We start from the raw sequence: 27,664 nt of genomic DNA, 5'->3' as shown, positions 1-27,664 counted from the left end.
TCCAACCCCAGCCCCAGGAACTTCGGGAGTTACTTCTTCAGTACAACATAGTCCTCGCCTTCCTCGCACTCCAGGAGACCCATGAGTCGCAAGTTTTTCTTCTACTTTTGTTTTCCAGGTCATCCACTTGTTCCTGAAGGACCCAAATATGGTCTTCCAGTATTCGGATCCTTCCTCCCGAGACCTGTGCCACGTCTCCAATGCCGTGGTCCTCTGCTCTACTGCTTCTAGTCTTCGGTCCACTGTTTGAATCTCCTGCTCAAGCTTTTTCAGCATGGCAGATATTGGCTCCATCTTTGCTTCAATCTTTTCTCGGAGTTTGCCAAACTCCGAGGATAAATGCTGCTGCCCCATTAAATCCAAAGGAACCATCCCGAGGGTTTGAGCAATAGTCCCAGGCACCCCCCAACACAGTAGGGGAGTGCCCTGCCTGCTGTACTCCTTTCACTCTTTTTCCTTTATTCATTTTCCTCCTGATCTTAGAGCTGTCAAACCACAATTTTAGCAGCTCCAGATGTTCAGTAACTTTATATTACCGATTTTTCTCCTGGGGTGGTTAATGGAGGGGGGGTGTGGCGTGAGCGGAAAAGGTCCACCTTGCCGGGATATGTCACAGAGCCCAGCATAGCAGACCACCGCCATCTTGGATCTCACTTGGATCTGACACATTTTCAATTACTATTTAGTTGTAAAGGAAATAATGATGCTTAAAATAGAAGTTGAGATAAAATGCTCTATAAGCCTGTAATACAATCAGGTGATTCAAGTGATTAAACAAGCAAGAAAGCTGTGGCCACCTGATGAAGGAGCAGTGTTCCGAAAGCTAGTGCTTCCAATTAAACCTGTTGGACTATAACCTGGTGTTGTGGGACTTTTAACTTTGTACACCTCAGTCCAACACCGGCACCTCCAAATCATGACTTCCTTCAGAAGTTGGGCTCAAGAAACAACCTTGTGAAAAAAAACATCACTAGAAAGAATGAGAAGAGGGTACAAATTGGTTTGAGCATAATTGGCAGGAATGCAACAAGTACAATTAACCATCAATCTATAAAGTTTGAGAATTAAAATGAACACAAAAGAAATGCATGCATGTGTTCAAGTGTGCTCTGTTAACATTTGTAAATTACTTTCATGCCTAAAGGAAGAGACACAGATATGGCACTTCACAGCATTGACTATTTGCTACTGCTAAGTGAACAACAACAAAAATGTTTACATCAATAACACTGCCTTTGGAGTATGAAGTCAAGCAGTTCAGGGAACAGAGCATCTGCAGTCCTCACTTTCTCCCAATTCAGAGAACAGGGGTATATAAAAAGAGAGCAAATTAAAACTGGAAAAAAAAAAGTGAAGATTTCAAGAAGCTGTTGAGTGGTAATTCAAGGTAACAAAATCCCCAAAAATGGCACTAAAAACCAATGAAGTGAAACTACTTGACTATTCAAAGGCTAACACTATATAAAGTGTCTGTGAATTTAAACGAATGGGACAAATACTTCTGCAAATACATGTAGAGTTCTGCTTTGAGTAGGGAAGAAAATGGACTATCACAAATTCTGCAAAGGTCACTAACTACAAACCAAAAATGTCATTTCTGAGTATCCAAACTACCTGGCAGAGGGGAAGACCCAGTTTAGATTGTACACATAAGTATTCTTCAGTTTTTGAGCAGAGTCTACAGCCAGGCAACAACCTTCTCTCAACCACCATTTCATTAGTTGTCATATACAAACCAACTTCCATTTCCAATTCAGTTCCAAGTAAATTAATTAGATTAGATTAGATTAGATTACTTTACAGTGTGGAAACAGGCCCTTCGGCCCAACAAGTCCACACCGACCCGCCGACGCGCAACCCACCCATACCCCTACATTTACCCCTTACCTAACACTACGTACAATTTAACATGGCCAATTCACCTAACCTGCACATCTTTGGACTGTGGGAGGAAACCGGACCACCCGGAGGAAACCCACGCAGACACGGGGAGAATGTGCAAACTCTACACAGTCAGTCGCCTGAGGCGGGAATTGAACCCGGGTCTCTGGCGCTGTGAGGCAGCAGTGCTAACCACCTTGCCACCGTGCCGCCCAGTAATTGTTCCAAGAGAAGCCTCAGAATGTATTCGAAATGACAAAAAGTGCTTATTTGGTGCCCAAAACTCCAATTGTTCCACTTGCATTTTTTAGTTTCTGGCCAATGTAACAATTAAACAATTCAGTTTGATGCTGTTCATACCTGTTTGGAGTAATCTTCCAGCTGTTGCACCAAATTGTCCCATCTTTGTGATAGCTCTTCCACACCACTGTTAATGTTCTTTGATAAATTACTATTTTTGAGTAAATCCGCTAAATCTTGATCAAGTTCATCCAGATGGTCCAATGTAGGACGCTTCATTTGTAGATCTTCCTTCAAAATCTAACACAACATACATAACAATTATCAATGCATCCCTTTGGAATAAGGTATTGTGCATAGACTGTTTTTATATATTCTGGAGCCATCTGCTTTTTCTCACAGAAATGCAGAGATGAGACACATTGTAAGTCGGCAACAAGTCCACTAACAGTGCTTGAAAATATTTCAGCAATCAGAATTTCTACAACTGCTCATAGCTGAGGCTTCTCAGATCTTTTGAGAAGCTTTCGACAGCTCTCAAAGTTAAGTCAATCAAGGACTGTGAACACAGATCAGTCGACTGACTAGTATAATCTGATACAGATCAATTAAACCGTTCAATTTACCTAAGATTTCAGTAGATGTGCTTCGAGGCTATTTAGATGACAAAACTAATTAAGGAAGCAAAACATTTAAAATTATGAGTCACATACTAATGGAATTAAACTATTCCACTATCCACTTATGCAGCTTTTCTCACCAAGGATCAGTATTTAAATTGTTGCTCCTCACTTCTAAGTTTTATTTTAACCAGTAAAAATCCTATTCCTCTCTTCTCTGCCATAACAAAAGGTAATGCTAATGAAGTATTTTACACTCAGCAGATTAATAGGAAAACAGTAACATATTAGGAAAGCAGCTAACACATTAGGACTTGTACATGCTTCTTTACAAGCAGCACCTAATACACACATAAAACCTGAAACACAAAAACCATTGTGATGCACTATATTACGGCATTGAAAAGCAAACATGAATCATAGAACATTTACAATACAGAAGATGGTTAAATTGTCCATTTTGTCTGCACATGTCTCTGAAAAAGCATTTCAGCTAGTCCCATTAGGTCAACCTTTACCCCATAACCCTACAAACATTTCCTCTTCAGATGATTATCCGATTCCTTTATTAAAAGCCACAATTAGAATTGTTTCCACCACAATTTCAATTAATGCATTCCAGATCATAACGACACACTGCTTGAAAATGTATACATCATGTTCTTTTTCCATTCACTTTAGATCACTGACTTCTAGCTCTCTATCACGCACTACTGCAAACAGTTTCTCTATCACAAGTTTAAGTAATTCTATTAAATCACTTCTCAGTTTCCAAAATCATACCCCAGATTCCAAAAGCTATCTTTTTTTTTAATTTGCTCATGGGATGTGGGCATTCTGTCTGGGCCTGTAATTATCCCTATACTACCACCATCCCTTTCTATTCAAGCAAGTGAGGTCTCTCATTCCTGGAACCATGCACTTGAATCCTTTTTTGCACCTTTCTTTATGCCTTCATATCTTTCTTAGAACGCAGTGCCCAATATTTGTTACAATACTCCAGATGAGGCTAAACTGGTTTATTATAAAGGTTCACCATAATGTCATTGTTTTGTACTGTCTACATTTTTATCTGCGAAGCTCCATCTGTCTTGTTTACCATTTTCTCAATATGCTCTGTCACCTTCAACAATTTTTGCATAAGTATCCCCAGGTCCCTCTGTTCCTGTTCAGCCTTTAAAATTGTATCTTGTGTCTCTTATCTTATCATTAGCCTGTGTCCTTCTTTGTGAAAGCTTTCCTACTCCCAGTGTTGAACTGACTGACTGATTGCCAAGTTATCCTTACAATCTTTTTTCAACAAATCCTCTGCACAATCCCAGCATCTCGGGTAGATTATATTAGAAGTCATAGTTGTGAGTATGTTTGCTGAGCTGGGAAGCTGATTTGCTGACGTTTCATCCCCTGTCCAGGTGACATCTTCAGTGCTTTGGAGCCTCCTGTGAAGCACTGCTGTACTGTTTTCTGGAATTTATTTGGTTCTATTCCCACTGCTTCCGGTTGTTCGTTGTAGTGGCTGGTACATTGGGTCCAGGTCCATGGAGGAGTGCCATGCTTCTAGAGGTTCTCTAGCTGTCCCTTGTTTAGCTTCTCCTATGATTATGGTGCTGTCACCTGTCATCTGTGTGTATGGCTACTAGGATCATCCGGTCATGGCATTTAGTGCCGAGCTGGTGTTCATGGATGTGGATTGCTAGTTGTCTGCCTGTTTGTCCTATATAGTGTTTCATGCAGTCTTTCCATGAACCTTGTAAGTTATGTTTGTCTTGCATATGATGGGCATTGGGTCTTTCTTTATTGTGAGTTTTTGCCTGAGCATGACTGTCGGTTTATGGGCTGTCATGAATGTGAGTGTCCAAACAAGTCTGGCTGACAGTTCAAGAGAGGTTTTTTATATAAGGTAGAATGGTTACTGAGTTAGGTGGTGGCATGTCCTCATCGCGTTGTCTGTCTGTTAAGCATCTGAGGATGAAGTTACGATGATATCCATTCTTGGCGACAACTCAGTAGAGGGGTTCTTCTTCTTCTTTTCATAGGTTGGGAGTGCTGCAGTGTTGTAGCCCTTTTAAACAGGCTCCTAATGCAACTTCTCTTGTGTGTGTTTGGGTGGTTGCTGTTGTAGTTCAGGACCTGGGCCATTTGTGTGGTTTTCCTGTACACTTCCGTGGTGCATTCACCACTCTGTGTTCATTCTACCATCACATCCAGGAATGGGAGCTGATTGTTAGTTTCCTCCTCTCTCATAAATCTGATCCCTGTGAGCATGGTGTTGATAATCCAGTGTGTGCTCTCGATTTCTGTTCTCTTAATAAACCAAAAGCATCATGCACGTATCTGATCCAGAGTTTTGGTTGGACTTGTAGGAGGGCTGTTCGTTCCAGTCTTTGAATCACTGCTTCTGCTATGAGCTTACAGATGGGTGAGCCAAAGGGTGTTCCACTGATCCGCTCCTATATTTGGTTGCTGAACACGAAGTGTATCGTCAAGCACAGGTCTAGTAGTTTGAGCATGTAGTCCTTGTTCATAGGTTCCCCTTCACATCGCCTGTTCTATTTGTCCAGGAGGTTGGCTAACATCTCTAGCTAGAGTTCCTCCGAGCACTCGGATTCATGACAGCTAAGGTCAGACATCAACTCACCAGAATGAAAGACCCTATACCCATCATGTGCAAGACAAACATAATTTCCAAGATCCCATGCAAGGACTGCTCGAAACACTACAGAGGACAAAAAGGCAGATAACTAGCAATCCACATCCATTAACACCAACTAGCCTCTAAATGACACGACGAGTTGTCCCTAATAGCCATACACACAGATGACGTGGAACGCACACAATGACTGGGCAACAACGACATAGGAGAAGCTAAACAGAGGACAGCCAGTGAATTTCTAGAAGAATGGCACTCATTCACGGACTCCATCAACAAACACATAGACCTAAACCCAATATAGTGGCCACTATAACCAGCAACCAGAGCAGCAGGAATGGACCAAATAAATTCCAGAAGGTACAGTTAGCAGCGCTTCACAGGAGGCTCCAAAGCACTGAAGATGTCAACTAGACAGGGAATGAAATGTCTGCAACTCAACTTCCCAGCTCTGCAAACATACTCACAAGACAACTGGCACCCAAGCTACAAATCTTTATGCAAATCTTGAATTAGATTAGAAGGTCCAGCCAGTCCAGTCAAACTGATATACAGCAGTTATATGCCAACAGAAATCTTTTTGTTAGAAGAATTGAAGATGAGAGTAATACTCTTGCTGTATCAAATTTCTGTCCAACTTGTCCATGCCAACCAGGTATCCTAAATAAATCTAAACCCATTTATCAGCACTCAGTTTCCAGTTCATATCCTTCTGAAACCTTCCTATTCACATACCCATTCAGATGCCTTTTAAATATTGTAATTGTACCAGCCTCCACCACTTCCTCTGGCAGCTCATTCCATACACGCACCACTCATTGCGTGAAAAAGTTGCCCATTTAGATCCCTTTTGTATATTTCCCCTTTCATCCTGAATCTATGCCCTCTATTTTTGGATTCCCCCAGGGAAAAGATCTTGTCTATTTACTCTATCCATGTCCCTCATGATTTTATTCCATAAGATCACCCCGCAGCCTCTAAGGCTCCTGGGAAAACATTGTATCTAAACGCTTTCCTACCACTCAAGTTGAATTCATTGGTTTATAATTGCTAGGATTTCTTTTACAACATTTTTGAACAAATATACGTTTTTGCAATTTTTCAATCTTCTGGCAACTCTCTAAAGTCCAGGACAAGACTGAATGAATATGGCCAGTCCACAATTTCCATGCCCATTTCACTGAAAATTCTTGAATACATTTCATCTGGTTCCAGTGCCCTGTCAACTCTCAGTGGCAGCAATCTCTCCAACACTATTTCGTCAATATTTCTGAACCTTTCTAGTGACAAGAGTTTGCTCCTCTGGCTTCATGGTCAACACAACATCTACCTCTTTGGTAAAGACAGATCCAAGTATTCATTTAGTACCTCACCACATGTAAATCCCCTATTAGTTCCCAATGAGCCCTAACCCTCCCTTTACTACTCTTTTGCTATTTATATGCTTACAAGAAGAATTGAAAATAAGTGTAATACTCTTGCTGTAACTGGATACAGCCTTGCTGAGACTGCATGTGGAGTATGCTGTACAGTTCTGGCCTCCCTACAAGGAAGAGGCACTACAACAAAAGTTCACAAAACTGATTCCTGATATTGCAGGAAAGGGAGAAGGAGAATTAAGCAGACTAGAAATTGCAACATTATATTAAATTTGCAAAATGTGTACAGAGCTGAAGAGGGTAGATGTAGGGAGGGAGGGATCTGGAGCCAGGGAACATCGTCTTAGAATAGGAGTAGGCCATTTAAGAGAAGGAGAAGGTTCTTCACTCAGAGGAACAAGTCTGGAATTTTGTACCACAAAGGGGTCGAGAAGGCTTCATCACTGAATACAATCAAAATGGATATCGGTAGAAAATATTAACTTCAAAAGATATCAAAACAGTGCAGGAAAATAATGGCAGCATAGTGGCTCAGTGGTGAGCACTGTTGCCTCACAGCACCAGGGATCTGGATTCGTGTCCAGCCTCGGGCAACTGTCTTTCTGGAGTTTTCATACTCTCCCCATGTCTGCATGGTTTTCTTCCAAGTGCTCCGGTTTCCACCCACAATCCAAAGATGTTCAGGCTAGTTGAATTGGCATTGCTAAATCCCCCATATTGTTCAGAAATGTGTAGGTCAGGTGGATTAGTCAATGGTAAATGTAGAGTAGTAAGGTAGGGTAATGGGTTTGGGTGGGTTACCCTTTGGAGGGTCGGTGTGAACTTGTTGGGCCAAATGGCCTGATTCCACACTGTAGGGATTCTATGAAATAGCATTATGGGTGAAGATCAGCTATTACCTAACTGAATGGTGGAACAGGCTCAAAAGGCCATATAGCCTACATCTGCTCTTATTTCCAGTGACCCAAAATTTATCATACACAATGAATCAAAACTCTCAGTTTGCACAATGCAGAGCTACAAAATCAAAAATGCACAGCATTCATTTTCTCTACCAGATATTACTTTCCCTCTTAAAGGAGAGTTTCCATTACCAGCACCTTATTCAAGTGACCACTTTTCATACAAATCTCTGAGAAGTGATTTTCTCACTGGAGAGTGCTGGTGGGGGTCAGACATTGAGCCTGGTTCATACATAAATAGCAACTTTTAATTAGGAGTCACAATAAGCTATTGGGCCCCTTGAGCCTGCTCCACCATTCTAAGATCCTAGCTAATGAAATTATAGGCTCAACTTACTTTGCTGGCTGGAGTCAGGTACCCTTTTATTCCCTTGCTGGTCAAGAGTAGATGTACCTCTGCCCGAGAAATATTTAATGAGCCTGTCTCCACGGATGTGAACTCTACAGAGTCATGAGCCTCCAACTGGAAGTATCTCTCTTCATTTGCAACACCCATTGAGATTTTTCTAAGTTCCTGCCATAACTTCCTTAATAACAGATTCCAACATTTTCCCTATGACAAATATTAAGTGGACTGTAGTTCCCTGGTTTTTGTCTTCCTCCTTCCTTGAAAAGTAGTTACATTCACTATTTTCCAATCTCTTTGGACAGTAAATGCGATTCAACTTTTCAAGAAAGATGGTAGAAACCATCAGATAATAAGAGAACAGTGATTCCCATATCAGTGGTAGAGAAACTACTGGAGAGAACTTTGAAGCAGAGAATTAATCTCCAATTAGATGGGCGAGGTTTGATCAGGGATAGTCAGCATGACTTGTCAGAGAGAGGTCACGCCAACAAATTCGATTGAATTTTGAGAGGAAGTGACCAAGTGACTAGACGATTGTAGTGCAGAAAATTGTTTTTTTATTGGATCTCAGCAAAGCTTTTGTCAAGGTCACACATGGGAAATTTATAAAGAAGATAAAAGTACATGGGATCCAGGGTAACTTGCCATGTTGGATCTAATAATGACTTAGTGGTAGGAGACAGAGGATATTAGTGTAGGTTGTTTGTGTGGCTGGAGGCTGGTATTCAGTAACAAGCCATATGATCAGTTCTGAGTTCTTTATTATTTATGATACACATAAATGATATAGATGGGGATGTGGGAATGGGGTGATAAGTACATTTCCAGATGTCAAGATGGTTGGTCTGTGGTTCTCAGTGAGGAAGAAGATCTTATGTGACAGGACAATAAAGACAGATTGATCAGGTTGATAGATCAGTGGCAGGTAAAATTTAAACTGGTATGTGTGAGATGGTGCATTTTGAAAGAAGCTACGAGATAAGGATATGCACAATGAATGGCAGTACACTAGGAAGCTCAGTTGAACAAACCGATCTTGAGGTTCTTGTCCATGTATCCCTGAAGGTGGCAAGACAGGTTAATGGCTAGTTAAGATGGCCTTTTCTAGTCATGGCATAGATTATAAGACCTAGGAAGTCATGTTGAAGTGCTATGAACTTTAGTAAGGCCACAAATGGAGTACTGTGTACAGTTCTGGTCACCGGACTATAGAAAGGAAGTGAGTGCACTGGAAAGGGTGCAGAGGAGATTCACCAGGATGATGCCTCGGGTGGAGCACTTCAGCTATGAAATAAGACTGGATAAGCTCAGGTTGCTTTCTTTCGAGCAGAGAAAGCTGACAGAGAACCTGATTGAGATTATGAGGGGCATTCACAGGGTGGATAGAAACCAGCTCGGTTCAAGTGTCAATAACAAGGTGGCATACTTTTAAGTGAAAAATATGGGATTTAGAGGGAAGTTTTTTTCAAAACCCAGAGGATGGTGGGAATCTGGAATGCGTTGCCTGGGTAAGTAGTTAAGGCAGGAAACCTCACAACCTTTAAAAGGTACTTAGATGAGCACTTGAAATGTCATTGCATTTAAGGCTATAGGCCAAGTGTTGGAAAGTGGAACTAATGCAGACTTAAAATAGTTTTTGTGGGTGTAAACCTGATGGGTTGAAGGACCTCTATCATTCTATGATTCTTTCCAGAATCTAGGGAATTTCTGAAAATTAAAATCAGCACATTTACTAACTTAGCAATGGTTTATTTAAACACCATAGGGTGTCATTCTTCAGGAACTAGGGATCTGTCAGCTATTTATCCTCCAATCTTCACTCAATGTCTACACATGTCGAATCCGCAGAGAGCATGGTGGTTAGCACTGCTGACTCACAGCGCCAGGGACCTGCATTCAATTCCAGCCTTGGACAACTGTCTGTGCGGAGTTTGCACATTATCCCGGGTCTGCATGGGTTCCATCCAGGTGCTCCGCTTTCCTCCCACAATCTAATGATGTGCAGGTTTTGAAGTGGCCATGCTAAATTGCTCATAGTGTTTAGGGATGTGTAGGTTAGGCGCATTACTCAGGGGTAAATATAGGAAATTGGGTAGGGGAATGGGTCTGGGTACGTTACTCTTCAGAGGTTCAGTGTGGACTTGTTGGGCCCAAGGGCCTGTTTCCACACTGTAGGGATCCTATGATATTCTATGATTCAATGAAACTTGAATAAACAGGAACCAGGATTATTTTACTCCATCACTAGTATGAACAAATAAAAGCAACTTGAGTTCATTTCCAAAATCGGATACATAAACAAGGCCCACTTACTGCCAAACTGCAAATATTCTCTCCAGTCTTGCGCTGATCCCTAAAGCTGCTGGTTTGCATTGCAGTGAGAACATCTTCCTTCTCAGTCAGCCAAGCCTTAAGCAGCTGCTACAATAAAAAAAAGACAAAATACTTTTTAAATTGATTTTCCCCCATCACCCCTGTTATGGACTTAGCCAGACCACTCAAAACATTCTTAAGCAGGCAGCTCAGACCATAACTTTGCAATTTGTTTCAGTAAGTGTACAGTGAAAATTACCCGGATTAAGTTAGCTCGGTTGACTACTAGATTTTAAAACAGACAAACATTTATTCACAAAATTACACAATGAAACACAAAGAACAGAATAAAGAATCCCTACAGAACTCAGCCTATCCAACTGGACTTAATTATGCTGTTCCAAATATACACAACAGTCCCAATAACCAACTCCCTATAAAAACCACTACAAATGGAACACATGCTAACAGGTTGAAGTTGAAGGGCAGAAGGAGAGACACAGAGTTTCCACATAGCTCCCTGTTGAACTTCTCACCAGTTCAAGACTGAACTAAAACTGCTCAGCTCAACAAGAGAGCTGACCACTCCCCTTTCATTATACAGGTCACTTCTAAAACATGATCACTTGGTCCTGAAGTCTCATCAGTTTACATGTAAACAAAAGACCTCTCAAAATCCTTTTCATCTTGGTACCAAACCAAACTGATCGGAGCCTGGCCTGGTTTATTACCCCTCTGAAAATAAATCAAGGACAGAGTCTCCTTGAGCCAAGGAAGAGTTTTTTTAAAAAAAGGGCCTATCTTTGTGACACCTCCTCTCTTTAAAAAAAAGAACCATCAGTACCAAAAGATGGCTTTATTTTTAACCCTTCAAAACCCATTTAGTAGTCTAAACATACATATACACTATATTAACTATAAACATGCACAACTACATGCAAATTCAGGCCACAGCATAACCACCACCGAACGCTTCTGTATCTCATTCGAGTCTCCATAACACATAGGCAATCATGTTTACGTGAGCTGCCACATGCACAATTGTCAAATTGAATGGCTGCAACAACAAACTCCATTTAAACACTCTGGCATTTTTGTCCTTAAATTTTTCCACAAATATCAATGAGTTGTGATCAGTGTATACGATTGTCTTCGATGCATTGCTGGTAATATAAACATTGAAATGTTGTAAGGTCAACACAAGCTTAAAGTCTCTTTCTCTACCGTTGAATATTTCTGTTGATGAACATTCAACTTCCTGGGTCTTTCTATCCCCTCGTCATCCTCCTGCAGGAGTACCGCACCAATTACTGGCATTGATAGACACTTGAAAGACTTTGTGTAATCCATCGTGGCTAATATTGGGGCAATGGTTAACACAGATTTTAGGTTGTCAAATGCCTTTTGACAGCCTACTGTCCACTAAAATTTCTTGCCCATTTTTAACAATTCCGTGAGTAGTCACACTGCTAAAGTTCGGCACAAACGTTCGGTAAAATCCACTCAAACCGTAGTATCGTTTTTTTTGTCGATGGTGTGGGAAATTCCCCAATTACTTTTATTTTTGCATCTCATGGAGCCATTTGTCCATGTCCAATAACATGGCCCAGGAAGGTTACTTGGGCTTTGGAAAATTCAGTTTTAGCTAGCTTTACCACCAAGCCTGCCTTCCGAAGTCGATCGAACAAGTCTGATAAATGCTGTAAATGTTCCTTCCATAAGCGACTAAAAATCAGGTCATCAATGTACACCATACAGTTGGGTAATCCAGCAATGACCTTATTAGTCAGTATCTGAAATGTGGCTGGAGCATGGTTCATACTATATGGCATGACTTTGAACTGATATCGTCCATTTGGTGTTACAAAAGCCAAAATTGCTTTTGCTTCCTCTGACAGAGGTACTTGCCAGTAGCCTCTGAGCAAGTCCAACTTAGAAGTGTAAGTTGCTTGTCCCACTTTTCCAACTTAGAAATGTAAGTTGCTTGTCCCAACTATGGAATTGGATGTGTATCAGTCTTTGTAATGGCGTTGACTTTGTGACAGTCCACAAATAACCACTGGGTGCCATCTGGCTTTGGCACCATGACTATGAGTGAGCTCTAGTCACTGTGACTCATTTAGATTATGCCACCCTGGAACATGTGTTCCATCTCCTTCTGAATCTGTGCCAACTTTAAAGTGCAATGCTTATAAGGATGGTACTGAATTGAACTGCATCTCCTATATCTAAATCATGCATAATTAGGTTAGCACTTCCCATTTATTTCCACGTATATCCCCATGTGATAGTAATAACTCTTTCAGGTAGTTTCGATTTTCTTGTGGAAGGTAACTCAAGAATTTATCCCAATGTTTGATAACTTTCTCATTACCCAATTTGATTTGAGGAATGTTCAATTCAGAATCCTCTGAATTTGGCTCTTCCTTCTGTGCTAATACCTTCTCTTGCTTTCCTTCCCTATCAAAATATCTTTTGAGCATATTCACATGACACACTCTGAGATTTCTTCCTGTCTTGAATCCTTATCAAGTTGTTCACCTCACTCAATTTTTTCTCAATTTGATAAGGTTCACTAAACCTTGCTTATAAAGACTCACCTGTTACTGGAAGTAACACCTTATCCCCAATTGCAAAATTGTGAATTTGTGATTTCATATCTGGCCCTTTTTCATTGTATGCTGTGATACTTTTAAATGCTATCCAGCCAACTCTCCAGCTCTATTTAATCGTTCTCTAAAATTTGACACATAGATCAAATGGGTGGTCTCTGAATTCTGACTTATTAATTTCTCCTTAAGCAATTTTAACAGCCCTCTTGCTTCATGCCCAAAACCTAATTCAAATGGACTGAATTTAGTCAATTCATTCAGTGCATCACTGATCGCAAAAAGTACAAACTGAACTCCCTTATCACAACCATGTGGATAATGTTGACTATCAACCCTTAACATGGTGTTTAGTATTTGATGCTATCTCTCTAGCGCTCCCTGTGATTCTGGATGGTATGCAGTAGATTTGAACTGCTTTGTTCCCAAGTTATCCATAACCTCCTTGAAAGCTTGGATGTGAGGTTTGATCCTTGATCTGACTGGATCTCTATCGGCAGTCCGTATCTAGTAAAAAAATTTAAGTAATTCTTCTACAATCCTTTTTGCGCTGATTTTGCATAATGGGATTGCCTCTGGAAATCTAGTCGATACATCAGTTATTGTGAACAAATAATTATTCCCAGTTTTTGTTCGAGGTAGGGTACTTATGCAATCAATCAAGACGCTTGTGAAAGGTTCCTCAAATGCTGGAATAGGTATTAAAGGTGCAGGTTTTATTACTGGCTGTGATTTTCCAATTAACTAACATGTATGGCAGGTCTGGCAAAATTCAACTACATCCTTGTATAGTCCAGGCCAGTAAAAATGTCTTTGTACTTTAGCCGGTGTTTTTCTCACCCCTAAATGCCTCCAAGAGGTAGCTCAAGCGTCACTTGCAGCACCTCCTTTCTATACCCTACTGGCAAAACAATGCGATGAATCTCTGCCCATTTCTCATCTGCTTGAATGTGTGATGGTTTCCCTTTCCTCATTAAGACAACATTTATTAAGTAATAACATAGGAATGCATTCACTCTCTTTCTCTGCATGCCTTTTGATATAACTGTTTTAACTCATCTTTCTGCTGTAATTCAATCAGCTTATCAGAACTAAAAATACTGGCATGTTTACCTATCTGCTCCTTCTCTGTTCCACTTACCTGATCGAAGAAATTTTGGATAACACTATGTCAGATTCCTCATCTGTACCTTTTGATCACTCTTGCTTCAACATGTGCCTCTGTGATCTTATGATCACACAATCGGGGAAAACTCCTGGATAAACATTCTCCAAGTCATCAGTTGCCTGTGTCTCCACTGGTTTTTCAACTAGAGTAGGCAGCACACCTACTGGTGAATCAGCTATATGATTTGCAAGGACAAAGTGTATTCCTTGTCCAGTACTCCTACCACAAATTCTCCACTCTTTTCTGGACTCTAGCCTCACTTTACAGAACTGAGCACTTTTTGTCTCACCATGAATTCCTGTTACTAGCACCTTTTCTGGCAATAGTCCCTCAGGAGTACATATCTTCTCATCCTTCAGTATTACAGGCTGAGAGGATCCTGTGTCCCTTAAAATTGTAACCTCTTAACCTACTGCTCCTGGCCTATGTGAATAAACTTCACCCTTGCATGTATATTTTTTAAGCAGAGCTGGCACTTCCTCCTTAACCAACCTTTGATCGTCCTGTACACTCTGAGGCAGTTGTCTAACTTCCCTTGTGCTTTTTGTTACTAGTTCAACAAAACTTCCAGGCTTGTCTGGTTTTCCTACATCTGGCTTTCTCCTAGCCCACCAACATGGTGACTTTGTGTGGCTCACTTTATTCCAAAGAAAGCATCAGAGCTTTTTAACTTTTTTGTCCCCCTCAAGGGTTTCTTTTTTACCCTGTGGTAAGTTACCCTTATGATCTTCACTGAGATCCACCTTTACCTTTCCACGTGAGGATTTCTCTTTGCCCCAATTTCTATCTCTCATGGACTGAAATTGCTTCTGGAAGCCAAATCATGTTTTATGGACCAATTCATAATCATCAGCCACTTCAACTGCTAACCTTACCATTTTAATTCCCTGCACTTCGACAGGAATTCAGACTAATTCCTCAGTGATCCTACCTTCAACCTTTATTTCCAGCCTTTTAAGCTGACTTTCTTCAAGTGTCAGTTTTGAAGTTCAAAAGCTCTCCTTTTTCCCCTCTCTTTCCCTCTCTCTTTTTTCCTCTCTTCTGCATTTAGTCGTAACTCAAACTGTTTCATTTCTGTTGCCCTTTCCTGATCTCTCGCCTCTAACTTGAGCTGTTTAATTTGCAATTGAATTCTTGCCATTTCTATAGATTCTGAAGGTTTCTCCAGCAAGTTTGAATGCTTAGCTACTGCTGTAATTATCTCCCCTTTCCTCACAGAAGCAGGCAGTTCCAATTCCAGCTACTCTGCTAATTCATGCAACTTGGTCTTATTCACTTTTTGCAAAACTTCCAAAGTCACCGTATCCATATCCAAAAGGATTTGGGGACTGAAAGAGCCATTCCTATCCCAAGCTTTGTCGACCCAACGAAACCAACACCTGAAATACAGGCACTAACACCTACCACTCACTGTTTAAAATTGTGCAAAGAGTCCCCAGTCTGTTATGGACATTCTTAAGCAGGCAGCTCAGAACATAACATTGTAATTTGTTTCAGTAAGTGTACAATGAAAATTACTTGGATTAAGTTAGCTTGGTTGACTACTAGATTTTAAAACACACCAACATTTATTCACAAAATTACACAATGAAACACAAAGAACAGAATAAAGAATCCCTACATAAGCTCAACTAAAGCACACTGGCTCAGTGGTTAGCACTACTGCCTCACAGCGCCAGAGAAATGGGTTCAGTTCCTGCCTCAGACGACTGTCTGTGTGGAGTTTGCACATTCTCCCCGTGTTTGTGTGGGTTTCCTCCCACAGTCCAAAAACTGTGCAGGTTCGGTGAATTGGCCATGCTAAATTGCCCATTGTGTTAGGCAAAGGGGTAAATGTAGGGGAATGGGTCTGGGTGGGTTGCGCTTTGGTGGGTCGGTGTGGACTTGTTGGGCCGAAGGGCCTGTTTCCACACTGTAAGTAATCTAAAATTGACAGCTAATGAAATAATCATTAATTGACATTTCTAAAATAACTTAGCCTATCCAACTAGACTTAATTATGCTGTTCCAAATATACACCACAGTCCCAATAAGCAAATTTCCTTTAAAAACCACTACAAATGGATCACATGCTTACAGGTTAAAGGACAGAAAGAGAGAGACAAGTGTTTCCACACAACTCTCTATTGAACTTCTCACCAGTTCAAGTCTGAATCAAAACTGCTCAGCTCAGCAAGAGAGCTGACCACTCCCCTCTCTTTATATAGGTCACTTCTAAAACATGATCACTTTGGTGTGAAGTCTCAACTGTTTACAAAAAACAAAAGGCCTCTCAAAACCCTTTTCATCTCTGTACCAAACCAGACTGATTGAAGCCCAGCCCAGTTTATTACCCCTCTGAAAAAAAATTAAGGACAGAGTCTCCTTGAGCAAGGGAACAGCTTTTTTAAAAACAAGGACTAGCTTTGTGACACTCCTCCAAAATATCCCAGAAATTATCACAATTTCAAGATAGCACTATTAATAAATATATAGATGTGTCTTTTTTTTAAAAGACACTTTTTTGGAAAAACAGTTGCCCATTTCTTTCACCCACCTGATCCGCTGATAGTTGCTGCCACTTTACAAAAATATCCTGCAGCAGGCGCCATCGCTCTTCTGTCCAACGACAAACAGCTGCCCAACGCTCACCCAGCGACTGCAACAATGACAATCAAAAATTAACACATGTCCATTGGATGAGTTCTGCATATGTTCAGCAAACTTAGCAGTGAATAGCTGAGCCACACACACGAGGGACGCAAATCACTTCCAGGAACTGAAATAAATTTGTGATGAAGTAAGTGACAGTTTTATGATAAATGAATCATGTCTGTCTGGAAGTTTTATAGTTAGTCTCAACTGCACATGTTTAAAAATTGAAAATACAACTTAGTTACACACTTGGTAGCCTGCAATATGCTGAATTTTTTCCCCAGTTATTTTCAATTATCTTAAACAAGGGGTTAAAATGCAAACGACATAAAAATTAGTGGAATTGTGAATACTGAGGAAGGTTGTCCAAGGATATAAGATATAGATCAGTTGGAAAGTTGGACGGAGAAATGGCAGGCAGGGTTTCATCCAAACAAGTGAAAGGTGTAAATAAAGACAGTAAATGGCAGGACCCTTAAGGGCACTGATGTGCAGAGGGATCTTGGGGTGCATGTCCATAGCTCCTTGGAGGTTGCAACACAAGTGGATAATGTGGTGGATGGAACGAAGTCAGCCAGGTGGACCTCACAGAATGAGTTCCCAGATTCGGCCTGCTAATCTAGTCCAATCAGGGAGCCCTGGTTGACAGACATCATTAACCATCACGATTGTCAGTCCCTTGCAGATACGGACAACTCTCCTCCACTCTCAAGGTGAGTCCGTAGATGCCGGTACAAACCGATGCGGTTACCACAGACTCTGTTACACTTGGAGCAGGTATCATCAGGGGAAGGGGTGGCATTGGTGTGGCAGCACACTCCTTTCACTGTTTTCGCCTGGCTTCCACGTTTTCCCAGTTGCAAGTCTCAAGACACTCCTTCCCAGTTGCTCCTCCTCCATTTTGGACAGTCTTGGGCCAGTGATTCCCAAGTGTCTGCCGAAAGGCTGCACTTCACCAGTGAGACCTTGAATGTATCACTAAAGCACTTCCTTGTCCATCTGGGGCTCAACTGCCATGTTGAAGCTGACAGTACAGAGGAGGAAGTGCTGGATGTCTTGAAATGCATAAAAGTGGATAAATCCCCAGCTGGGGATTTGGGGGCGGCACGGTGGCTCAGTGGTTAGCACTGCTGCCTCACAGCACCAGGGTCCTAGGTTCGATTTCAGCCTCGGGTGGCTATCTGTGTGGAGTTTGCACATTCTCCCCGTGTCTGCGTGGGTTTACTCCAGTTGCTCCGGTTTCCTCCCACAGTCCAAAGATGTGCAGGTTAGGTGAATTGGCCATGCTAAATTGCCCATAGTGTTAGGTGCATTTGTCAGAAGGTCAGAGCTGAATTTATCTGAGCTCTGATCTCCAGCATCTGCAGTCCTCATTCAGCTCTGATCTCCAGGATCTACAGTCCTCATTTAGCTCTGATCACCAGCATCTGCAATCCTCACTTTCTCCTAGTTGCATTAGTCAGAAGGAAATGTGTCTGGCTGGGTTACTCTTCGGAGGGTCTGTGTGGACTGGTTGGGCTGAAGGGCCTGTTTCCACACTGTAGGGAATCTAATCTAGCTCCTGATCAGGTGTACCTCAGAACTCTGTGGGAAACTAGAGAAGTGATTGCTGGGCCTCTTACTGAGGTATTTGTATCACCAATAGTCACAGGCAAGGTGCCAGAAGACTGCAGGTTGGCTAATGTGCTGCCACTGTTTAGGAAGGGTGATAAAGACGAGCCAGGGAACGATAGACTGGTGAGCCTGACCTCGGTGGTGGGCAGGTGGACGTGATCTATGTGGACTTCAGTAAGGCGTTCGACATAGTTCCCCATGGGACACTGGTTAGCAAGGTTAGATATCATGGAATACAGGGAGGACAAGCTATTTGAATACAGAACTGGCTCAAAGGTAGAAGACAGAGGGTGGTGGTGGAGGGCTGTCTTTCAGACTGGAGGCCTGTAACCAGTGGAATACCACAAGAATTGGTGCTGGGTCCACTACGTTTCATCATTTATATAAATTATTTGGATGCAAGTAAGTTTGCAGATGACACCAAAATTGGAGGTGTAGTGGATAGCAAAGAAGGTTATCTCAGATTACAACGGGATCTTGATCAGATGGGCCTTTGGACTGAGAAGTGGCAGATGACATTTAGTTTAGATAAATGTGAGGTGCTGCATTTTGGGAAAGCAAATCTTAGCAAGACTTATACACTTATTGGTAAGGTCCTAGGGAATGTTGCTGAACAATGAGACCTTGGAGTGCACATTCATAGCTCCTTGAAAGTGGAGTTGCAGGTAGATAGGATAGTGAAGGCGGCATTTGGTATGCTTTCCTTTATTGGTCAGAGTATTGAGTACAGGAGTTTGGAGGTCATGTTACGGCTGTACAGGACATTGGTTAGGCCACTGTTGGAATACTGCGTGCAATTGTGGTCTCCTTCCTATCGGAAAGATGTTGTGAAACATAAAAGGGTTCAGAAAAGATTTACAAGGCTGTTGCCAGGGTTGGAGGATCTGAGCTATAGGGAGAGGTTGAATAGGCTAGGGCTGTTATCCTGGACTTCGGAGGCTGAGGGGTGACCTTATAGAGGTTTACAAAATAATGAGGGACATGGATAGGACAGATAGATAGATAAAGTCCTTTCCCTGGGGTGGGGGGTCCAGAACTAGAGGGCATAGGTTTAGGGTGAGAGGGGAAAGATATAAATGAGACCTAAGGGGCAACTTTTTCATGCAGTGGATGATACGTGTATGGAATGAGCTGCCGGAGGTGGTGGTGGGAGCTAGTACAATTGCAACATTTAAAAGGCATCTGGATGGGTATATGAATAGGAAGTGTTTGGAGGTATATGGGACAGGTGCTGGCAGGTGGAACTAGATTGGATTGGGATATCTGGTCAGCATGGACAAGTTGGACCGAAGGGTCTGTTTCCGTGGAGTACATCTCTATGGCCTGCTAGTGGAGTCTCGTGTCAATTATGCAAATAACGTGCCAGTCCATCGCAGCCAATCAATGGTGGTCTTTCCTTCATTGCTGGGGATGTTGGCCTGGTTGAGGACACTGGTGCATCTTTCTTCCCAGTGGATTTGCAGGCAGCATTGGTGGGACTGCTCCAGTGCCTTTATGGGTCTGCTGCAGGTAGTCCACATCTCAGAGCCATGTAGAAGAGTGAAAACAGCTCTGCAAACCATGAGCTTGGTGTTGGATCTGATGTTGTTGTCCTCAAACACACTTTTCCTCGGGCAGGTGAAGGCTGCACGAGGACACCCCAAAGGTGATGCTGGATTTTTTCATCAATAGCTATTTTGGTCAACAGGACACCTCCAAGGCATTGGAAGGCCTCCCCAATGATGCTGATGATTGGGGGTTCACTCAAAAATGCCAGGCCAGATGGCAGAGGACCTTTATCTTGCATATGTTCGGGGTGAGACCCATGCACTCTCATGCCTCACTCTCATGCTGACGATGGTCTCAAATACATCCACTGAGATTGCACATACATAAGCATCATTTGCATACTGCAGCTCAATGACCTTGGTTGGGGTGACTTTAGTTTTGGCTTGGAGGTGATAGAAGTTGAATAATTTCCCACAGGTTCTATAAGTTAGCTCCACTCCAGCAGGGAGCGTGTTGGCAGAAAGGTGAAATATTGCAGCAAGATAGATCAAGAACAGTGTTAGGGCAATGGCGCAGCCCTGTTTGACACCTGCCCAAAAGTGGGATGGGTCAGTGGTGGAGCCATTTGACATTACTATGACTTCTGTGTTGTCAAGCAGGCAAAGGATGGCGAAAAACTTCATGGTGCAAGCAAAATGAAGCTCTACAATGCTTCCCAATTGATGGAATCAAAGGCCTTTATAAGGTCAAAGAAAGCCAAATAGAGGGATAGGTTATTTTCTCTGCATTACTCCTGCAGCTGTGGCATGGTGAAAATCATTTCTGTTGCACCCCTCCGTGGCCAAAAGCCACACTAAGATTTCAGGAAGAGTTCCTCAGCCACGGGGAAGAAACAGTTGAGGAAGATCTTGGCAATGATCACTAGGGAAATTCCCCTTAGTTACCATAGTTGGACTTGTTCCTCTTCTTGAAAACGCTCACAACTATGGCATCTTGGAGCTTTCCTGGAATACTCTCCTCCTTCGAGATAAGGCAGACAAGGATGTGTAGTTGCAGCAGGAACTCTTTTCTCTGCACTCCAATGCCTCAACAGGGATACCATCTTCTCCAGCAGTTTTGCTGTTCTTAAGCTGGCAGATGGCCTTCTCTACTTTGTGCAAGGCTGAGGTGTTGCTGAGCTCAAGGCATGTAGTTTGCTGTGGAATGCATTCAAGGACGTTTGGATCAACAAAAGAGCCCTGGTTGAGGAGGTCTCTGAAATGCACCATGGTCAGCACAGTCATGGTGGGCCAAAGGGTCTGTTTCTGTGTCATCATGTTCTATTTTCTAGATACAATGGCCATGAGTACCTACAGTATCACTGGTCAGTATGAGCCCACTGAAAGAGAACAGATCTTTGGTAGCTTGTTGGAGGTAATAGTTCACACCAAACTTAATCAGTCTCCTCAAAATGTTGAATCAAGAGATGATAAATGCAATGCAATAGACTGAATGGTAGGATGGGAAGCATCAGTCAGAGAATCAACGAACCATGATCCAGTAGGAATCATAAAGGGGTAAAAGAGAATGCATGAACTACATAATTAGAAGCACTGACAGCCTGTAAAAGACACACAATTGTTTGAGGCAGATAGAGAGAGAGACACACACAAGCATGGAAAGAGAGTGAGCAAACGAAGAGAAGAAGTGGAAAGAGACAAACACATTCACACATAGTGAAGGAAGAAAGAAAATTATATTTACACAGAGCAAGAAATGCATAATACGAGTACATAGTTGCACCTAACTCAGTATATTCACTGCTTTCAGCTATGGTGGCACAACTGACTTCAGAAAGGAGGAGAACACTCCCCCATCTACATTAACAGAGTGGAGTTGAGGGTGGAGAGTGTCAGGTTCCTCAGAGTGAAGATAACCTACAACCTATCCTGGACTTCCCATATAGATGCAACAGTCAAGAAGTCACAACAATGTTTCTTCTGCCTCAGGAAATATGGCAAGTCCATAAGGATTGTCACCGACTCTACAGATGCACCACTGAAAGCATAGTTCTGAGTGCATAACAGCCTGGTGTGACAAATGCTCTGCCCAGGACTGTAAGAAACTACAGAATTTTATGTGCGCAGATTCAAGAACAGCTTCTTCCTGACATTATTAGACTGATGAATGGATTCTCTAACCTCAAATAATGCTGACCTTGCTAATGTTGATCTTGCCTAGCACATGCCTTGTGCAACATAACTTGTATGCCTCTGATCTGCACATTCCTGTTTACTATGATCTGTCTGTGCTGTTCATAAACAAAATTTTTCACTGTACTTCTGCACACCAGGATGCTACCTGGACTGGAGGGTTTGCCTTATGAAGAAAGGTTAAATAGGCTCGGACTTTTCTCTCTGGAGAGGAGGAGGAAGAAAGGAGACCTGATAGAAGTGTACAAAATAATGAGAGGAATAGACAGAGTCAATGGCCAGAGACTTCTCCCCAGGGCAGGATTGACTGGTACGAGAAGTCATAGTTTGAAGATATTAGGAGGCTGGTACAAAGGAGACGTCAGAGGTAGGTTCTTTACGCAGAGAGTTGTGAATGCATGAAATGCGTTACCAGTGGTGGTGGTGGAAGCAGAGTCATTGGGGACATTTAAGCGACTGCTAGACATGCACATGGATAGCAGTGAGTTGAGGGGTGCGTAGGTTGTTACAATATTTTATATTAGGATTAAATCTTGGCACAACATCGTGGGCCAAAGGGCCTGTTCTGTGCTGTACTTTTCTATGTTCCATGTGACAATAAATCAATCGACCAAAGAACCTATAATTTGGGATGGGGATAGAAATGAAAAAGGGGAGACATTGCATTGATTAGTGGTTCTTCACAGAATGTATGTAATGAATATGATTGTCAGATGAAGTTCGGTCTGACATAGCCAAAATAATGGTCAGATAGGAACGGCATTTATGACAAAGAGAATATGCCAGATGCTAAATTATGCAAATAATTTATTTGCTTGTATCTTGCTTTGAATGTGAAAATAATCTAAGTTCAGTAGTATCATTTTTCTGTAATACAATATATATCGGGGCAGATGAGTGTACACTTTAATATCAAAACCTCTTCAGTCATATATAGTCATAACCCTAAAGCATCAGCCTAGTAGTTTCAGTTCTCTCACCTTCTTTATACTGTTAGTCTTTCATCAGGAGCAGTACTTTCACCAGAGTCTAAAGATCGTGGATCCACGTTCCAATCTGGAACTGAATCCAGTTTAATCATTCAGTGCACTGAGAGTGTGCTGCAAACCAGCTGTGCCTCTTTTTGAGAAAGAATTAAGGCACACCTCTCTGTTCAGATAGATGTAGGAAATACCATGAAAGAGCAGAGGAATTTTCTTGGTGTACTGGTCAACATTTATTCTTTTAGGAGAAAGTGAGGACTGCAGATGCTGGAGTAAGGAGAAAGTGAGGACTGCAGATGCTGGAGATCAGAACTGAAAATGTGTTGCTGGAAAAGCGCAGCAGGTCCGGCAGCATCCAAGGAACAGGAGAATCGACGTTTCGGGCATAAGCCCTTCTTCAGGAATCCTGAAGGAGATGCTGGAGTAACACAAGTTGTTTATTATGTTGCTATTTGTGTGAACTAATTAGCTGCATTTCAAAAGGAATTTATCTTCTATTAATCTCTTCGAGTGGTCAAATGGAAGTGTTTAGAAAAGTTATTTTCACACAGTGTGCAGGGGACTGTGAACATTTGCCAGGGACATATGTATTCTAAGTGTATGGGGAAAGGTCTGGCAGAAAGAGTACAATGTTAATAAATGTGAAGTCATCCAATTTGGTAGGAATAGCAGTAAAACGTACTATTACATGAATGGTAAAAAAAATTGCAGCATGCTGCTGTGCAGAGGGACCTAGGTGTCCTTATGCACAAATCACAGAAGATCATCTGCAGATGCAAAGGTATTTAAGAAGACAAATGGAACTTTGTCCTTCAGTACTAAAGGGATTAAGTTTAAAAGCAGGGAGGTTATTTTGTAGCTGTAAATTGTGCTGATGAGGCTATACCTGGAGTACTGCATGCAGTTTTGATCTTCTTACTTGAGAATTACTGGCACTGGAGGGGATGCAGAGGCGGTTCATTAGGTTGATTGCAGAGGGGTTTGGCTTTTGAGAAGACACTGAGATTATATTCATTGGAATTTAGAAGAATGAGGAGGGATCTTTTAGAAACATGAAAGTAGATAAAAGTAGAGAGGATGTTTCCACTGGTGGGTAAAGCTAGGACAAGAGGGCATAGACTGAAAATTAGGGGGAGGAAGTTTAGGACCGAATTAAGAAGGAACTTCTTCACCCAAAGGATTATTAATCTATGGAATTCCCTACCCAGTGAAGCAGTTGAAGCTTCCTCAGAAGATATTTTTAAAGATAGATAATTTTCTGAACAGTAATTAAGGGTTATGGTGAGAGGGTGGGTAGGTGGAGCTGAGGCCACGAAAAGATCAGCCATGATCTTATTGAAAGGCAGAATGGGCTCAAAGGGTGAGATGGCCCACTCCTGCTCCTAATTCTTACGCTCTATTGCAGAAGTGTGGAGAATACATGTACTATCTGCTCTTGAATATCATTCAACAAATTCTATCAGCTTCATGTTTGCTGTATTACTAGGCTTGTGAAGTCAGCCCCTACAAGAAGTCAGTTACCTGCAACTGGTCCTCCATTGCAGCTGTAGCACTCTCGCCACTGTTCTCATCCACTACCACAACCATGTGTGTCAGAGAGTTCACTTTCACCTGCTCTGTCTCCAAGTCACTTTGCAATAGCTGAAAGAGAAAATAATACACCAGCGCATGGTTATTAACTTTATTAATATTCATAGAATCCCCGCAGTATGAAAACAGGCCATACTGCCCACCAAGTGTACACCAACTCTCTGAAGAGCATCCCACCCAGACACACTCCCTGCCCTATCTCCGTAACCCTTGTTTCCCATGGCCATTCGACTTAGCCTACACATCCCTGGACACTATGAGCAATTTAGCACAGCCAATCCACCTAACCTGCACATCTTTTGACTGTGGGAGGAAACTGGAGCAGCCAGATGAAACCCACACAGATACGGGGAGAATGTGTAAACTCCACACAGACAGTCACCTGTGACTGGAATTGAACCTCGTGCCCTGGTGCTATTCGGCAACAGTGCTAACCACAGCCACCACGCCACCCCAAATAATACAGAAGCACCTTAAATTAACAAGAACAGGTCTGGTCTAAATTCATCATAAAAATCAAATATCAAGTGGGGATTAACTACAAAATTCTTACAGAACATGATAGAGTGTGTCAAGATACACTGGTAAGTCTCAAAGCAGGGGATGTAATCTCAGAAATTGATACCAGGCAATTCAAGATAGAGATGAAATATTTCTTCACTCAGAAGAAGGGAATTCTTTGGAAATTTCTATCCCAGAGGCCGAGGATTCTCAAAGGACTGAACATGTTCAAGACAGAACTCAGTAGATTTCTGGAAACTGAGGACATCAAGAAATATGGGGATAGTTGAGAAAAATAGCATTGAAGTAGACGATCAACAATGATCAACATCAACCGTTGGAAAGGATTCCTGCTATTTCTTATGTTCCTAAACCCAGACCAGACTCTGATCTCCAGCATCTGCAGTCCTCACTTTCCCCCACAACACCATAGGGTACAGTCAACTGATGCAGAAATGCAGCGCAAGACAAGGCTTAAATAGATAAAGAATTGAAACTTTATTGCTGGAACAGCACAGCAGGTCAGGCAGCATCCAGGGAACAGGAGATTCGACGTTTCGGGCACAGGCCCTTCCTGAAGGGCCTGTGCCCGAAACGTCGAATCTCCTGTTCCCTGGATGCTGCCTGACCTGCTGTGCTGTTCCAGCAATAAAGTTTCAACTTTGATCTCCAGCATCTGCAGACCTCACTTTCTCCTTAAATAGATAAAGATGCAGATTAAGAGCTATGAATGGTCTGGATAACACAGCAACTGTACCTGCAACTGGGTATCATAGTAATAATGCATACATGGAGACTGGAACAGGCTAAAAATAATGATGATTCTTAATATACAGGTTGGACACATCAATAAAATAAGTCCTGAGTTTCAGCACAGGATACCGTCATCAAAAGGTATTACCAAGAGTCATCACCACCAACTCTCTTTATCAATGACTGGAATTTCTCAAGTCAAATACACTTACTTTATGTTCATCAATCTGCTGTTTGAAGGACTCAAATTCATTTAATGCGGAGTGTGCTTCCAGCTTTTGAATACGTGCTTCTGTCCGAGTGAGCCAATCTGAAAGCTGGCACAATTGCTGCTGCTGCAATTCCATGAGAACCTCATGAAGCCTGAAATATCAATGAATTTGGAATTTAATCAGCAACATGCAATTCAGAAAAGGCAGGATACTAAACTCAGGATTCGGATTATGTGGTGGGAGGGCAGGCAGTGGTGTTCATAAGGAGTCACCATTATTTTCAAATAAAAGAACATTTCACCAAGACCCTGTTGACACATAGATTACAGGCTTATCCCTATAATCTTCAAACTACACACATTCACAGACTTATGAAGAGTTTAGAGAAGTTGGTTTGATCTTCCTCCAAAGGTGGTCAGAAGGACATTTGACATAGATAATAAATATCTTAACAAATTTTGATAGAACAAATAAGGAGATCATGTTTCTAAGGGCACAACAATCAGTAAGCAGAGGACATAGACTTAGGTTAATCGACAAAAGAAGTTGTGGTGTAACTAGGAGAGGTTTTTCTCAAATCAAAGGGTTATGATGATCTCCAATATACTGCCTGAAAGGGGGATGAATATGTTCCTACATTAAAGCAGCAGCTAACTTCAGAAAATCAAAGCTCAGTGGTCATGAAAGGCACTTTATAAATTAAAGTCTTCACTGGATAAATACATTGAGGGGAAATCTGAAATCCTATGCTGTAGAGGCAGGTACTAATCAGTCAGCTCTTTCAAAGAGCCTATTTGGGAACAGAAGTCTGAATGGTGGCTCCCTTCACTGTATCATTCTCTGAAGAACAACAAATACTGCCACCAAACACAAATAATACACATTTTTAATGTCCTTTAAGAATGCCTAGTTACAACAGACTGCGCCAATCAAACTGTCAGCGTTTCTGTCATTATGCAACTTAAACTGACAATAAAGTCAGTTTGGACATTTGCACATTGTGCAGAATAATGTGAAATCCAGAAGTTGTTATTTACCCTCCTTCACAGGGTACACTGTAGAGGTTCTCAAAGACTACAATCTTTTCTGGAATCAAGAACCTACTGGTGGCTCAGAGGTTAGCACTACTGCCTCAAAGTGCCAGGGGCACATTCTACGCAGTCTGCATGGGTTTCCTCCAGGTGCTCTGATTTCCCCCTACAGTCCAAAGATGTGCAGGTTAGGTGGATTGGCCATGCTAAATTGCCCACAGTGTGCAGGCTAATTGGACTACCCGCGGGAAATGCAGAGTTACAGGGTTTTGGGGGGGGAGGGGAATGATATTCAGAGGGTCAATGTAGTCATAGAAATGTACAGCACGGAAACAGACCCTTCGGTCCAACCCGTCCATGCCGACCAGATATCCCAACCCAATCTAGTCCCACCGGCCAGCACCTGGCCCAAATCCCTCCAAACCCTTCCTATTCATATGCCCATCCAAATGCCTCTTAAATGTTGCAATTGTACCAGCCTCCACCACTTCCTCT

At 42.0% G+C, this 27,664-nt stretch overlaps 1 protein-coding gene across 1 annotated transcript in view; it reads right to left on the bottom strand.

Annotated features, from left to right (window-relative positions):
- Window positions 1-27,664, bottom strand: part of utrn (utrophin) — a 686,012-nt gene that overhangs the window by 511,790 nt on the left and 146,558 nt on the right. Inside the window, exons 11-15 of the mRNA XM_087991761.1 lie at window positions 26,139-26,289; window positions 24,604-24,723; window positions 16,708-16,809; window positions 10,395-10,502; window positions 2,242-2,421 (exon numbers count right to left, since the gene is read on the bottom strand). Coding sequence (XP_087847887.1) covers window positions 2,242-2,421; window positions 10,395-10,502; window positions 16,708-16,809; window positions 24,604-24,723; window positions 26,139-26,289 — 661 coding nt within the window. The remainder of the gene's footprint in view (window positions 1-2,241; window positions 2,422-10,394; window positions 10,503-16,707; window positions 16,810-24,603; window positions 24,724-26,138; window positions 26,290-27,664) is intronic.

This window comes from Chiloscyllium plagiosum, unplaced genomic scaffold (assembly GCF_037043375.1).
Source record: "Chiloscyllium plagiosum isolate Xiang-an unplaced genomic scaffold, Cpla_swu_hap1 HiC_scaffold_10, whole genome shotgun sequence".
Lineage (NCBI taxonomy): Eukaryota > Metazoa > Chordata > Chondrichthyes > Orectolobiformes > Hemiscylliidae > Chiloscyllium > Chiloscyllium plagiosum.
The sequence above is the reverse complement of the archived record's forward strand: the minus strand, read 5'-3'. Positions and strand labels throughout refer to the sequence as shown.